At 36.4% G+C, this 17,377-nt stretch overlaps 2 protein-coding genes across 2 annotated transcripts in view; both read right to left on the reverse strand.

Annotated features, from left to right (window-relative positions):
* The window catches only part of LOC119258257 (annexin A10-like), a 10,425-nt gene extending 9,407 nt beyond the window's left edge, over nucleotides 1-1,018 (reverse strand). Inside the window, exon 1 of the mRNA XM_037526696.1 lies at nucleotides 1,011-1,018. Coding sequence (XP_037382593.1) covers nucleotides 1,011-1,018 — 8 coding nt within the window. The remainder of the gene's footprint in view (nucleotides 1-1,010) is intronic.
* A 1,716-nt stretch (nucleotides 1,019-2,734) lies between these two features.
* On the reverse strand, nucleotides 2,735-16,817 carry LOC119257011 (probable ATP-dependent RNA helicase DDX60). Its single transcript, XM_037524733.2, is given in 11 exon segments — nucleotides 2,735-2,835; nucleotides 2,837-2,878; nucleotides 4,167-4,229; nucleotides 5,389-5,540; nucleotides 6,855-6,997; nucleotides 8,961-9,108; nucleotides 10,159-10,280; nucleotides 12,356-12,497; nucleotides 12,717-12,821; nucleotides 16,618-16,736; nucleotides 16,739-16,817. Coding segments are annotated over 11 exon segments (1,170 nt in total). The 3' UTR covers nucleotides 2,735-2,780.
* Nucleotides 16,818-17,377: the final 560 nt, after the last annotated feature.

A 17,377-nucleotide genomic window follows, 5' to 3' on the forward strand; every position in this document is an offset into this window, starting at 1 on the left:
GAATTGCCGGTCATATGGTAGCTCCATTTTTAGTAGACTGAGGAAACTTCCTGACAGCTTTCCATAGTCCCCAAAAGTCTTTCAATGCATTGAATGGCTTTTAAAACAAACTTGGATATGTCCATATTGTGGGATCCTATTCATTAACTATTGCTACAGGCAAAACCTTGGAAAGGGGTGTTGGGAATTATGCTAGGGAAAAAAGCCAATTTCAGATTCTATGCTGTATTGTTCCATTTATAGAGGTCGTGCAATAACAAAATTACAGAAATAGAGAAGAGTTAGTGGTTTCCAGAGGTTAGGGACTTGCGGACGGGTAGAGAATCGGGTAGGGGGATAGAAGGGAGAGCTGGTGTAAAAACTGTATCTCCACTGTGATTGTGATACACAAACCTACAAAGGCAATAAAATTGCATAGATCTAAATACACACAAATGAGTAAATGATATAAAACTGAAGACATCTGAATAATGGTTTATTTTACATTCATTTCCAGTTCTGATATTGTATTATACTATTTATGCAAGACTTTACCTTTCAGTAAACTGATTACATCTATATGGGATTTTTCTGGGTTATTTCTTGTTACTGCATCTGCATCTACAATTTTCTGAAAATAAAATTTTAAATAAACAGCTATTCAAGAAGATCCTCTTTTCCTCTCTTGGGAAAAAATATCATCTTTTCTCTCGGGAAAAAACATGGGAATAAATTATGGCCATATTAATCATTCTCCATTAAATCTCACCAGGGTCTCCATGTATGCTTCTTAACAAGAAAATCACATTATAATATTATTACAATTAAAATATAAAATGACTTCAGAATTCCTATGTAAACTGTCTTCATGAGTAGTTCCAATGCTGTTGCTAAAAATTAAAAGGGCTGTCCATTAGGATTCAACTCTGAGGGGCTGGGATAACCCAGTCTTTTAAGAATACCAGATCGCAAGACATAATCTTATTCTAAAATTTAGAGAGCCAGATTGACTCAGTCATATGGAACAATACATCTTCATGTCTCCCTCAGGTTTTATGAAATACTGGGGTAAAAAAAACCCAATGGATAATATATTGTCTTTCATTGTTTCAGCGATTAAGAAGCAACAGAAATCATTTTGGTTTCTTAGTTCTTGGCTTTCCGAAATTTTTGTAGTATTGAAAACAACGAAAATTGGGCCTCCCTGGTGGCGCAGCGGTTGAGCACTGGGTTGAGAGGCTGCCGCAGCCTCTGCAGCGCCGGTTTGATTCCAGGCTGCTCCCCGGCCACCGAGGAGGGTCCCACATGGCGCGCAGACCTCTCCTGCTGCCCGCTGCTCCCCTCAGCAGTGTATTTCGGTCCTTCTGCCTGCTCTGCTCCCCGCTCTGGCTCTGGCTCTGGTGAATTTCTCTCACCCTCCGCGCTTCTGACTGTACCCAGTGCTTGTATAAATAATAAATAAAAATAAATTAAAAAAAAAAAATAAAGTGAACACCTTAAAAAAAAAAAAAAAAAAAAAAAAAAAGAAACAACGAAATTGTTTCAGCAAAGAAATAGAAACCCTAACATGGTACATCTACTAATGAATCAGTTTCAGGAATAAGAGTATTTCATCTCCAAACAAAATGAGCCACAGATATTTTCTAATCCAATATCATTTATGTATAATAGTGTCATCTATTATACATATCACCTATGTATAATAATGTCATCTGAGTAGTAAGAAAGAATTGACCTTTTGCTCTGAGGATGAAAGGTTCTACTCAAGTTTAGAGTCTAAAATAGAATGTTATCTGAGGTTGAGGCTATGCAGGGAAAATGATTATGTATATAATATTGAATATAAAATGTGTGCAAATGGGTTAACAGATGCATAGATTTAACACAAAGACACAAGAAGTAAGCAGATTAAACTCATTTTATTTATTTATGGTTTTCCAGTCACTTGATACAATTAAAATCAAGCCAAATCATCATGTATGTTTTTATTTGAAAACATTTTAAAATTATACCAATACTCTTATTTATATAAATATATTAAAATTTAGCTTACACTTACTAGAAGTTACTGATACCCAAATATCTAAGTCACATACGCTCACGTAAATTAATCTGAGAGAATATATTTTCATTTCAGGACACTGTAATCATTTACTCTAACTTATAAAACTTTTACAATTATGACATTGAGGAGAAAAACAACTGAAATATTTGTTTAGCCTCACAGAGTAAAAATTTACTCTTTAATCACATCAAAATCCTTGCAATCTGTAAACTAGCTGGTACATAAGCAGCATCACTCAACTTTATAAAGAAACCAAATTTGAGATATTCAATAATATTAAAAAGGAATTCATGAGAGCACACGGTAGGTTCGATGGCAACTCTGGCTCCACTGTGCTTGCTCTTTCTACGTCGTTAATATAGCATTTCTGACGAAAAAGCAGGAGAATCACAAAATATGACTTGAGAAAAGCCTAAGGCAATATTTTAAGTAGTTTGGATGGACGTTTGTTTTTACTTTTTTTTTTTTTTAAAGATTTATTTACTTATGCATACAAGAGCTGGGGTACAGGCCAGAGGTGTGAGGAGTGAGGATTCACCAGAGACAGGATGGGGAACAGAACAGGCAGATGATTGAAATACACTGCTGAGGGGAGCAACGGGTGAGTCAGGAGAGGTCTGCTGTGCCATGTGGGTAGCTCCCTGACCGGGGATCGAAATCATGCTGCAGAGGCTGTGGATCGCTTCATCGGTTGCATCTTAACCTTTGTGCCACCAGGGAGGCCCGATGTTTGTTTTTAGACAACACTAAATTTATTAAAATAGGTTTCACTCAGCTGTTCAAATGCTAACCACATTGTCTTCTTCATTTTCACACAGCTCTCTCAAGGAAACACTGTAAATGAATACATATATTATAAATGCAACAAACCACCCACTTTAGTGAGGGTATTATAAGGAAGACTTTCCTCAAGTACACAGAAATAAGTAAATCTCACTGGAAGATGAAATGTTAGTAAAATTAAACACTGATAAGAAGCATAATTATCTAAAAATAAAAACCTTGTACTAAATAAATAGAACAAGTTCCATGCAGTTCCTGTCCATGTCTACTACCAAGATTTGAAAGGTCACAAATTCCACATTCCTATCCCTTCTTCCTTTAAAAGCTTCCCTTCCTGGGATCATACTCAGCAAAATAAGCCAGAAAGAAAAAGAAAAAGAACGGATGGTCTCACTCATAGCAGGAATCTAGAAAACCTAAATAAGGGACCAGAAAAAGAATAATTTAAGAAAGAAAAACTCAAAATCAACAAACAACTATGACACAGAGACACACTATGGTGGGCGGGGAAGGAGGGATTGGGGTCAAAATAAGGGGTTGCAATTGTATGGGGAATTTAAAAATAAAATTAAAAAAAAAATAATAGCTTCCCTTCCTTTCTTCACATATCCCTATAGACTCATTTTGTGTTCTGTTACTGTATCCAGTATCTGCTGAAACCTTTTCTAAAGGAAAACAGAATAATGTCCTCCAAAGCTATGAATGTGGTAGGTTTCATAGCAAAGAAGAATTAAGATTGCAGATAGAAATTCCTACTCAGTTGACCTTGAAATGGAAAAATTAAGTTGGCTTAAACTACTAAGTTTGTAGCAATTTCTGACAGCAACAGTAAGAAACTAATATGCAGGTGGCAAGAAAGGAGAAAGGAAATCCAAAAATAACACAACTTGCTTGATGAAAGACTGAAAACAGTCATGATCTGATTATTTACCTTGTTTTCAGAGTTTGTTTTTTTCTTAGTGTCTTCTTTGATCCGTATCGACAAAACTAAATTTCCTCCTAGTTATAAACCATCATTGTGACCACAAGGCACAACTGTATGTACATTGCATAGTGAAATCTTATTGATATCTATGCCTTCAGTGACTGGGTTTATTTTGGTACAGTGTGACTAGGACTAAGCCTCTGGTCTAGGTGGAATTTTATGTCAAAGGAACTGTGGAACTAATTCCATTACAGAGACAATACCACAGAGTATTAAGAAGTTCTGTAAAACCTTTGGGGAGTTGAAATTCATAACACCAATTAGACTCAATGACATCTGTAAATATGAATTCAACATTTTTAAATTATTATATTTTTAGAGCTCTGAAATTAGTATTTAAAATATATAACACACCTGATACTTTTAATGGTGAGTGCAAAATCTTTCAACATGTTATAGGCTTCTCCTTCATTCATCCTAAACAAAACAACATTTAGAAATTAATAGTATAAAAAATTAACTTATTTCAGATGGAAATGTTGGATTTATTAATAATTTACTGAATATTGATCAAAAATTGATTATTTACAAGGATCATTTCTTTCATAGACTCCCAGATAATGATTTAATCGATGGGAATGATGATTATGAATTCCAAAGTAACAAGTGTCAGAACCACAAAGAATCAATGAACCCGAGAGGTTGCTCATCTCAGGAGAAAACCAATGTAAGAAATTAAAGTTCAGAAGGATGAAGGGAGCTAAAAACCAAAAGGATAAAGACAAATGAATTATTTACTAATAAATATCACAACTACTCTATTCACAAAAATGAATCATAATTTTTAAATGATCATTTTTCAAGTGTGTCAAGTTTTATATATTTTAATATATATTGTTCAAAATTGTATGTACATTGTATATTTAAATCCTGATTGGTGTGAAATCCTACAGACACCTATGCCTTCAATGCCTAATTTCTCTAATCCTGATTTTTTTTTTTTGTGGAATCCTGGATTTTGATTTACCCCTGCTTACTCTCATTGAAAATGGTTTCTTGCTAAATGGCTAAAGTAAAGATCATGGTCTCAATCCTCAATAATGTGAATTATTATATGCTTTATATATACTCTTCTTTATATATAATGGAGAGCATGGCACTATTTCCTACTGCTGTTCAGTTTGCAAAAGTCTAATAATGAATAAATAATAGAGTAACAAATGAAATATATCTGTGAATATGTGCAAATATTTTTATCTGTAGAGGATATCTTTATGTCAAATGAGTTACTGTAAGCCCCAAGATATGGCTGGTAAAATATGAATAAAAATAACAAGAATTGCACGATTAGGTTACACTTGAAATTATAAAAACACTTTTACTTAAAATTTGTTAAGTTCATCCATTTGACATCAATAAAGAGATGGAGTATAGATAACCATAGAGATGGAGACAGATATAGAAATACAGGTAACAGTAGAAATGAAAGACATGGACATGGATATAGACAAAAAGACAGAGGTAAGAAGTGGAGGTAGAAATAACAAACCTTGAGGGAGAACTGTAACAAGAGAGAAAGAGCTTGTTAGAGAGCGAGAGAGCAAGAGAGAAAGCCAGAGTGAGCTCGAGAACATACCTGTTGTCCTGGACTAATCCTGTCAGGGAACCATGTCTATAGAAATCCAGTGCATAAGCATTAAGAGGCATTCTTCTTCCTTGGCAATCATATTTCTTTGAACTCAGCATAGGAGCCTGATTATGATTGATATTGATTGTGTCCACAATGGCCTGCAGAAATACAATTTCTCTTAATTTGCCATTTATGAATAAGGAATGTTCATGGTTTCTTCATCATGCTTTATAGTCACTACTGTTGATCAATATTTTTAAAGCACTTTCCTCAAGGGAAAGGAAAAGAATGTCTTCACATACACTGGTCTGGAGAAATCCTAAGCAAACCTAAAGAATGGATTGGCTCTGTCCATAAACACTGCTGCCTCACAGCATAATAATGACAATTTCAATCATCCAGATTTTAAATATTAAAAAAATAGGTAGTTTCCAATTTGAATTCAACAAAATAGAAAGTGAATCTAATCAAGTTGTCAGTTAAGATAAATTAAAAGTAAACATTGATGATGATATGAGGCATGTAACTCAAAAGGAATTAGAAAAATTGTGTATTATTATTATAACAAAAGTTGTCCCATTCTTAACATCTATTTGACTAAGGTATCTTAGTATGCACATTGAGATCTGAAATTAGAACACTGTCTTATTCTGAAAATAAGTAAATATTCATCCAATATTTTATATGGACTAATTCAAAAAGAAATAGCCTATCTCATTAATATATGCATTTCCAACACAATATTAAATTTACTTTTAATAATTACCAAAATTTGTATTATTTTCAAGTTTCTGTAATCAACAGAAAATAACTATGAAATTGAAAGTATACACTATTTAAGCTAAGAAATATGATGGAGAGGATGATTCCTTGGGAGGGAAGAAGGGCAGGACAGATAGATACATATAGCGGTAGCATAAGGTAAAATTATACCAGGGCAAGTAAAATCAAAATAAAGTGTGAAACCTTAATATCAAATGAAATAAAGCTTATTTTCTATTTCAATTTTTGCATTAAAATGTAAAATTAAATTTCTACAAGTTTATTCCAACATTCAAATGGATTATCCAGTATCTTCTAAATATGTCCAATTCCTTGTATTCCATCTAGGACATCAGTGATCCAGAATATAAATGGAGTTTACTGTAACATAGCAAAACTAAGAAAGCCTGAAAAAAAAATTTATGTGCTCTTTTCAAGGCAAACCTGTCAATCTCCCTAAAGTCTTCAAAAATGGAAGTGATAGTGCCTGGGAACTCTAGAATGAAGCAGGATCCCTCAAGTCAACACTAAGAAATGAATCATACTGGTCTCAAGAACATGTATCCAATTTTCTGGATATACCTGAAATTTCTGCTACATCTGGCATTTTTGTTTTCAATTTGGAAAGCTGAAGTCCTTTCTAGGCTGACCAGAAGTATAAACCCATTCTTTCTGAAATGCCTTTATAGCAAACCACATTTTCCACTTACATGGTTTGGAGTTCCTGGTTGAAGCAAATCACTATCAGAGTTCCCCGAGAGACAAAAAAATGGAGAAACAGCTACTCTTCCTTCCTTGCAGTTCATCAGGTGAGATGCAAGTTGGGAGTCTTCACATTTTTCCCCTGTGAAATCTGACCAGAGTAGGTTGGGATAGATTAGTTTTTAAAAATCAGCCAAATTGTTAAAGCTTACACATGTGTTCCAGACCATCTCACTTAGACCATGCCACAAGAGGACCCACTCACAAGTTTCCAGGTCCCATAACTTTTTTTTAAGATTTATTTATTTATGCATACAAGAACTGGGGTACAGGCCAGAGTTGCCAGGGATGAGAGGATTCACAGAAGAGGCAGACTGACTGGAATACACTGCTGAGGGGAGCAGCAGGCGGCCAGGGATTGAAGTCGTGACTGCAGAGAGCTTCATAGTACTGTACTTAACCCCTTGTGCCACCATTAAGGCCCTCCAAGTCCCATATCCTAATAAAGACTAAATAAGATATATCACATCGGGCCTCCCCTGGTAGTGAAGCGGTTGAGTGCTGGGCTGCGAGGCTGCCCGCAGCCTCTGCAGCACCAGTTCATTCCCCGGCCAAAGGCAAGGGTCCCACCAAAAAAAAAAAAGATATATCACATCAAGTGAATAGCACATCTTGGCATAGAATACATTCCAGAAAAGTTAGCAGTAAATATTGCTATCACTATAAATATTACTATAAAAATTTGTATTATATTTTAGTTGCTCTGATCAACAGGAAATAAAAGGCTATAAACAGTATTTTCTACTTACACTTCAGAATTATTTTCAGAAGTAGTATTACTTCGGTATTTTTTTCCCCCACTGAACTCAGACTTGGCCTCAGAAACTTTCCAAGTAGTCACTGTTAGCTTTAGGTTTGGAAATGGTATGTGAAAAGGACATTTTTTTTCCTATTTGTGTTCTTATAAAGCACCATGCATGTTCTTATAAAGCATCATGCATAGAAACATGGCTTTGAATTTTAACAGAATAGTCACACTCCGTCATGCCTCCTGAGGGTGCTCAGAGGCTCCACTACCAGCGTCTGCTTTTTGTCATTTTAACGGGGCCCAGGAAACTACAAACTCTACTTCCTTGACTTTTTTCTTATTTTTTTTCTTTTTTTAAAGATTTATTTATTTATGCATTCAAGAGCTGGGGTACAGGCCAGAGGTGTAGGGGGTGAGAGGATTCACCAGAGACAAAGTGGGGAACATAACAGGCAGACTGACTGAAATACACTGCTGAGGGGAGCAGCGGGCGAGTCAGGTCTGCTGCGCCATGTGGGCTGCTCCCTGGCTGGGGATCAAACTCTTGCTGCAATGGCTGCGGATTGCTTCATAGGTTACATCTTAACCCATTGCGCCACCAGGGAGGCCCCTTTCCTTGACTTTTTTCAGTTGAGGATGTTTGCGGATAGTGAAACCAGGAAATTACTACGCAGAGTGAATGCCTGCCTTTTACCCTGGTCACCTTTTCTTGCTTACTTTTTCTTGAAGATTCCACCTAACAGTTTATGAAACATAAAAGCAAAGTTTAAAAGCATTTACGATGCGACAGATGCCATTTTTAAGATATTCACATATATTAATCATTTAAAGTTCACCCAAACTAGGTAGCCTAGTATTCTCTTTCTAATATATTTACTAAGAAAGCTAAGGCATGATCATGCCGTCATTTCTCCAAGGTCCATCTGATAACAAATAGCAGAATTAGCGGCTGGACTCAGGTAATCTCTCCAAAGTCTATGCTTATGCACAACCAACATTATTTCCCCTCAGGAAAAGTAAATAGCCCTTAGTTCCTCTCCATCTCACAGATTACTCCATCTTCTGGGCCTGAACCAAAAGCAACCTTTACCAAGGCTTATAAATGACTCTTAAGCTTCATTCTCTCTCGTCCTTTTAACTTCTAATAATCGTAGTTTCTTTCTTTGGAAAGCAGAAGAGAGCCTTTTACTCTAAGGAGGACTTATCTTTCAGGAGAATCCAGGATTCTACTCTTCTGGGGTAAAATATTCTTCACAAGGTTATTTACTCTTTAAATTATTCTACAATGGTGCCAAGATATACCTACCTATTTTCGACAATGGGAGTTGATACTCCTGTTTCATATCAGCCAATTTGGAAACAATTCGTAGGAAAGAGGCAAAATCCTCTGAAATGTTCTTGTTATACTCTCGTAAAGCAGCATCAAAATCCTCAGGAAGGTCTTCCAGGAACACCTAAATCATAAAGAAGATCATCAAGGACACCTAGAGGTCAAATATTTTTTGGAGACGTCTATATACCACTCTTGAAAACTAAAACTTGGGAAAAAGAACAATGCAATATAATTCTGTAGCTGTTTATTCAAGGTCACTTTCTCATTCCTTCATGAGGTAAAACTCAGATTTTGTTCTATTTGCTTCTATAAAAAGTAACACCTTTTCTCTCAATAATTTGCCTTCTTGCTATTAAATCAAAATCATCTTTTAACAGGAAGCATGCCCTTAAATAACATTAGACTTGCAAATATGTCAAAGAATCTAATAACACACTTGGTGGGGAAAGCAACAAAGTACAATTGCATAGACCTTACTTGACTATGAAGGATTTTAAAACCTCACTGGATTTATTTTTGCCAATATTTTGTAAACTATTATTTCATCTCTAGTCTTAAAATAGATATTATCTGTGTGTTGACAATTGCCTGCCCCTTTCCTACTAATTGGTCATATATTTTTGTTTTTTCTCTTTTTTTAAGCTTCAGGGTTTTTTCATCAGTAATTATTTATAACAGGATCTGATAGCCTTCAAGTGATGTTATACTCCACCAGAAGGAGTGCCTCTCTTTTCACAGATTTATAGAGGGAAATATGAATTACAGATTAAACATACCATTGAAAACAAAAAGAACAAATTATTCTACAAATTAATCTTGTGTGGGAGCTTGTATTATTGTGTGCCTCAACTATTCAGTGTCTTTGCTTTGATTATTCTTTGCTGTGACTGTTCCGTGCCTCTCCCCGTTTGCCTGCTTGCTTGTTTGATCTTTTTACTTTCTGTCTGATTCTAAATAAAAATGAGACTGCCCTTGGAGCTGGGCTGCACTTTCTTGGGGTACTCTCTCTAGGGTTCTCATTGTTCTGGACATGGACTCTGGGTAATCCATTTTTCATCCCGCCACCACACGTCACAACGAGACAATAAAATCTCACTCCTGTTGCATCAATTCTGGCAGGATCTATTAAATTATCTTAATTACTAAATATTATCAGAACTATAAATCTTACCTTTGATTGATGAAACTTGATATTAGCTTCTTGGAAATTTGCTGGAAAATACCTTCTTCCAAACAGATGTGCCAATACCAACAACAGCTTTTCCATAACATCTTGAGAAAAACATTTTGATCCTATGCAAAATAAAATTTCTTGTTTTAAATGTAATAAAGTTAGTTAATCCCACTTCTAATATTTAAATTGAATGCTACATTGAATTTTATTTCATGGGAACTAAAATTAATGACAAATATAGCAACTAAGCAATGACTAAATCTGCTACCAGTTTTACATCTATGCCTTCTTTCTTTCATTTTTCCCCACTTTAGTTCAGACCCCACTCACCCCATCCACAAATTGCCTTATCACCTGACTTAGATGCCGCTCTTCAGTCTATCCTAGTAGGTGAATGTTTTTCCAAAGCATTTTATGATCATATCTCTCACCTACTCAAAAAACTGATTGCAACTCTGTGCTTCATAAAAACAAACTAGGGCCTCCCCTAGTTGAGCTCTGGGCTGTGAAGCGGTTGAGCGCTGGGCTGTGAAGCTGCCCGCAGCCTGAGCAGCGTGAGCAGCGCCGGTTCGATCCCCAGCTGCCGGCGAGGGTCCCACATGGCACACAGACCACTCCTGCCACCCGCTGCTCCCCTCAGCAGTGTACTTCATCTGTCTGTTCTGCTCCCCACTCTGGCTCTGGTGAATTCTCTCACCCTCCCACGCCTCTGGCCTGTACCCCAGTTCTTGTATAAACAAATCTTTAAAAAAAAAGAAAAGAAATAAATATGACCCACTTGACTTACTCTGTATTCTTCACAACAATGCACTCTAAGGTAGTGGCTACAGAGGTGTTACATTTAATAACTTGGGCTGTAGAGCCAATTACTTATATTTGAATCTTGGCTCTTAACACTAAAATTTTGTGACGATGGCAATTTATTTAATGTCTCTTTGTCTCAGTTTCCTCATTTGCAAAGTAATGATAGAGGTATTATGGCCTCATGATGTCACCAGACTTACTTTCTCTATCTTTATAATCATCTTTATACACCCAACCCCTACTCCCAACACACCACACACCATACACACATCAATAAAAACAACTGTAATTCCTATGGCTTGAAATTATTTATTCTCTTACAGAGCTTTATTTTATTTTTTGGGGGGGGGCAGGGGTGGCGGTGGACAGAATTTCCTGGGGTATCTTTGTTTTGCATGACAAAGAATTTACAGAGAATAGTGACTAGACCTATTGTGCAAATTGCAGTTTTTCTATCAGTTAATGATAGAAGATAAAGTAAAATAATGTGTGAAAGGCATTGAATTCACCAGGAACTGAAAACTGGAAGAAATTTAAACACAAGAAAGAACAGTTTGTGGGGATTTATTGTTTAAAAATAAAACTCAAGACTTGCAATAAAAATTGGTAAAATGGAATATGAAGAAGCACTGCAAATGGTAATTAAAAAAAATATACACACTGGCAAATAATGACACTATTTAAATACACTATACAATTATATTCAAAGAAAATATAACTGAAAGAAAAGATTCACAAGTATTAACAATGAGCATTATTTTTAACATAATGCTTTCCTACATCCTTTGTCAGGAGCATCTATTATATTTAGTTAGAAGAAAATGCTTATTAAAAAGTTATATATTACTTAATATGCTCTGAATCCTGGAGCCAAGGACTCCCTGAAGTTAATAATCCAGAGTTGTTGACATTTTGAAATAGGTACAAATATGGCTATATTCCACATAATCTATATTAGTAGCTATGAAACTTTATCTTCTCTAGATTATCTAAATATTTGGGCCTCCCTGGTGGCGCAGGGGTTAAGATGCAACCTCTGAGGCAATCCGCAGACACTGCGGCACGAGCGCGATTCCTGGCCAGCCAGGAAGCTACCCACATGGCGAGGAAGACCTCTCCTGACTCGCCCACTGCTCCACTCCGCAGTGTACTTCGGTCAATCTGCCTGTTCTGTTCCCCACTCTGTCTCTGGTGAATCCTCTCACTCCCCACACCTCTGACCTGTACCCCAGTTCTTATATTCATAAATAAATAAATATTTAAAAATAAATAATCTAAATATTAATTATTAAAACTCTCTTTGCAGAAAAAAAAATATTTCTGAGGTGCTAGCTTCACGTCAGTTTCTGCGACGCTTTTTGGACTACACACTACAATACACCTGGCTTACCTTTTCTGGTTGGCTGACAGAGATCATGGAAAAGGCCTCTTACAAGAAAATGGACAAAAGCAAAATTAGAAGGCTCGTGATAATGCAAATGTGATACGAGTCCCGCAAACCCTGTTGGATGACCTTCTTGATCTAAATAGCCCTAAAAAGCAAGAATTATTTATTAGTCTGATGACTCAGTTCATCACATACACTAATAAGTTACTAAGCGCCAATATAAAATAGTGTATAATACTAACATAAGAGAGACTGACAATCACTATATGGCCCAATTTTATTATTCTATCACTTATTAGTAAGATAAGAAACAGAGATAGATAGTAGCCATCCTATATCACAAAAAGACAAAAGCACATCATACCTCTTTTATCAGGAACTGCAAAGAAAACAAAAAGTAAAGCTTTAACATTTCCACAGCCCTGGGCTTTTTGAAGGACAGCAGTGAGTGCTTTAGCACTGACAGCACCTGCAAAAACAAGAGTACTTTCATTCATACAATGTTAGTGCTAGGAAATACATTTGCAAATGATAAATAGGTGCAGAGTATTTTTTTTATATATTTGATGTTTTGACTTTTTTTTACAAAGATTTATTTATTTATGCATATGGGGTACAGGCCAGAGATGCAGGGGTGAGAGGATTCACCAGAGACAGACGGGAACAGAACAGACAGACTGACTGAAATACACTGCCGAGGAAGCAGCGGGAGACAGGAGAGGTCTGCTGCGCCATGTGGGTTGCTCCCTGGCCAGTGAGGGATCCAACTCGTGCCGCAGAGGCTGCAGATTGCTTCATAGTGCGGTACTTAACCTCTTGCACCACCAGGGAGGCCCTGTTTTGACATCTTAAAAAAACTTTTCTGGTTGGGAAAAAAATCCTCCTCACGGGGCTAGTGAATTACTATAGAAAATGACAACTTGCGTAAGCTTGTGTCTCCTGTGCAAACCAACCAAACCCCAAGTTTTCCCCCAATTACTTTCTTACCTTACACTCACACACCAACCCAATTATTTCCTCTGTCCTAAATCAGCCAAAGGTCAGATCGGTGCCAGGTAACTAGAGAGCACTGCAGACCCAAACCCCAGCGGAGTTGTTCAAACAGGACAGTCTGAAACTGCTTTCTCTGCCAATGCTTGCCTTTCCCATGGAAACACCCACGGCTGAAACCGTGCCCAGCCCTGGTCCCCCAGCCCCGGCTGACTGCCCAGTGCCTTTCACACGTGGCCCTGTGTGGGCCCTTGTGTCTGAATGCCTTTAAATTTGCTTTCCTGAATCTCAGCTCTCTCTCCTCTTGTGACCACACTGACAGTCCATCATATAAAAGAATACAGGGCCTCCCTGGTGGCTCAGGTTGTTAAGCACAGCACTATGAAGCTATCCACAGCCTCTGCAGCATGAGTTCAATCCCTGGCCAGGGAGCTACCCACATGGCTCAGCAGACCTCTCCTATCTTGCCTGCTGCTCCCCTCAGCAGTGTGTTTCATCATACTGCCTGTTCTGCTCCCCACTCTGTCTCTGGTGAATCTCTGACCCCCCCCCCTGCACCTCTGGTCTGTACCCCAGGTCTTGTATTAAATAAATAAATCTTTTTAAAAATTACAAAATAAGATAAATACTACCCATGTCACTTATATTACATAGATACCGGCAATATATAGAATCAATAATTAGATTCCATAACATTTGTTTTACCAAGTTTTACATGGCACATTCTTCCTTTAACAACACAGAACACTTAAAACAGAATTAGAAGAAATGAAACATTGCTAAAAATCTGGTAAAAAGTATGAATTCAGTTCAAAGGCTTATAACTATTAGGTTGATCTAGAAAAACAAGATATATGATAATATATTATTCCATGGTCTCCCATGTTGCCAAAATAATGAAACTTGGCTGAATAAAACTACTTTGGTTTCCAATATAAAGCAGTAACTAGGTGGTATTTCAGGTATCTTTCAACTGCTCACTAAAATGTCAGTGAGGGTCAAATAAAGAGACACTTAACAACATCATCAAAATTTAAGCCAGGCTACCATTAGGCTAGAGAGGTAAAAGAAAGAATCGCTATTCACCACAAGGCTAGCAGACAAGGTAGCAGCAAAGAAGTGAAGGAGAAAGGAGGAAGGAAAAAGACATTTGCTTTTACATTTACAAAAAGAGCTGACTTAAGAAAATTGTTTTCCTTATGCAGCAAAAGAATTTCTTTAAAAAATTATTTGGCATTTTTCGCTGCTCCCGTCAGCAGTGTACTTCCTCAGTCTGCCTGTTCTGTTCCCTACTCTGTCTCTGGTGAATTCTCTCACCCTCCCGCACTTCTGACTGTACCCAGTGCTTGTATAAATAAATAAATAAATCTTAAAAAAAAAAAAGAATTTCGGGTTTAAAACTGATAGCTCCCTCAAAACAAAAACATAACAAAAGAAAATGTCAAATTTAAGAAATCTTTCTTAGTTCCAAAACTACCAACAAGAATGCACTTAACATACTACTGAACTGTATGCTTTTAAATGGTCAAGATGGCAAGTTTTACGTTACGTGTATTTTATCCCATTAAAAAAATATCTAAGCATCAGTCTAAAAGTGCCCAAAGAAAGAATAGCATATCCTGGGGAAAGAATTTGAAATATAAGGATAAAAAAATTCATATAATTACTTAGGCAGAAACAAGTCAAATCAACTAAATGAAAACAGAAATTAGAATGACTTGTCTAGAGGAGACACTACATAGTAAATGCAAAAAGCAAAGAAGCTATCTTGGTTCAATACAATGAGTGAAGAGAATAGTCTAGGAGTATTTTCACATTTAAGAATCTTCTAAATGTGGTTACAGAGACATCTTAACAAATATGTTGGCAAAGAAAATAAACCATTCTAATAATCTTTTTATTAAAAAAAGTTAAAGTCTGGCAAGATAATGTATTTTTATCTCCCATATAAGAGGTAAAAATTAAGAACTCAAAAGTAGGAAAGTTTGGGTCTAAAATAATATGGGCCTGTTCTCTAGGCCATAACAACACAGGAGTCACCTCATTACAAAAGTCCTAGAAGATTCTTCGCCCAAATAGCATCAGATTTAACTGGGTGTGCACATCAACATACAAAAACAGGAAGAAGAGGTCTTTTTTACAATGCATATTCACAAACATGAGAATCAAAATATTTAATTATGATTTTTTTTTCTCTCATGGTGGAACTGGACACAAAATATTAACCTGTGCAAAATACCTCAGGAAGCGTTTATTGCCATATTCTGAAATCCATCTAAATATAAATACAACATTCTTTAAAAATGAACACTTGTGCCTAGAAAAATGCCTGGAAACAAAAGAGGCCTGGGTCACAAGGCATGAGTAGAGAATTACAGGGGCTTTGTTGGTTTTCATATTATAATATGAAAGCGACATATGAAACAGTGAAGAATTTCAGCAAATTAAAGTCCAGCAGAATTAAAATCCACATCTGTGTTACTAAAGAGCAGTAAATATCAAACTAAATTCCAACCTAGGAATTTGACCATGGTTGAGATAGAGCTCGTGAGACATTCATTAATAAGTGAGTATTTCATGGGTGTTGTGTGATGACACACACCTGAGGAAGTTTGAACCTCTTTCCCTAAATCATACACTATTGTAAACCAATGTCACCTCAATAAAGTAAAAAACAATAAAAATTACTGGAAAAAAATACCAAAATAATCATGTGATTGTCTTTGGACAGTAGGAGTGGATGGGTTTTTTTTCTCTTTCAACTTTATATTACCCAAATATTCTTTGATAAACTTGGGTTACACTTTTATGAAAAAATATTAACTCCTTTATTTTGAAATTATAAAAATAAACTTTTATGTCCCTAATGGTAAAAACCGGAATCTAACCCAGGAGCTTTTAAATCCATAAGCTACACCTCTACCTACAATAGGACAGCGGATGTCACATATGAAAACAGTAATCTTGGGAAATTCCAAATGTATGTACAGCCACAAATTTTGTTTGATTAGAGGAAACAAATGAAGTCAATTATTATTCTCCCACCCCACCCCAATCCTGCACTGTTCAAGAACTTACAAGATATTAGAGAATGATGAAAAAAAAAGTAAAAATTAAAAGTTGAACTCCATTCCCTCAATATACAATAGGAAGGAAAGGAGAGAGGGAGGGAATGAAGGAAGACAGATGAAACTGAAAAGTTGCTGCCACAGACTTCTAAAAGAAGAGTAGACCCCACTGTAGCCCATCAGCCTCAGACAGTGTCCACAGGGTACCTTTGCCTTGGCGTCCCCTGGGTCATCTCCCTTGGAAGCCAGCAGCATGAGTCTCAGCACCAAGGTTATGCTGAAAGGGAACTGCCCTCTCAGCTCAGGGACTTTGGATTTTATGAGTTCCCTATTTTCGGCATTGGGATATCAAAGAAATATACATCTCCCAGCAGGTCTTGGCCCCGTCTTCCAGCACGTCCAGACATCTGGAAACAAGACAGAATCACAAAATAAATTTCTCTAAATGCTTTTTCCATCCAAGTATTAGAATTAGAATTGAGCCTTCTACACTGGGTTTTTGAGCACGTAAATGCTGAATACACTTAATCATTAAACTTAACTCAACTTAGGAATTTGACCATGGTTGAGATAGAGCTCCAGTGAGACATTCATTAAGTAAATATTTCATGCTAAAAAAAACAGGCTAGATATTTTATAATGGCATATATAGTACACAAGAAAAAAAAAAGACTACCTTATGTCAAGTTCCCTTACAGCTGACCTTATTACACCAATTCTCTCTTTCCTTTCTTTGTCCCTTTCTCTCCTGCTCTCTCTTACACACAATTGTGTTGTTACAAATGACCATAAACAAGTACCTAAATCAGGGAAATATATGAGATAAAACTCAAAAAATGCTACTTATAGAAAGCAAGCTAAGAACAGTCTTTATACGATACATTCATTTTCATTTCTTAAGTGCTCAGAATGTGCCAGATCAATTAAACAGACTCACAACAACCACATAAAGTGAATAGAATGATTA

The sequence above is a fragment of the Talpa occidentalis genome, unplaced genomic scaffold (assembly GCF_014898055.3).
Source record: "Talpa occidentalis isolate TD23 unplaced genomic scaffold, MPIMG_talOcc4v2.1 talOcc4.4, whole genome shotgun sequence".
Lineage (NCBI taxonomy): Eukaryota > Metazoa > Chordata > Mammalia > Eulipotyphla > Talpidae > Talpa > Talpa occidentalis.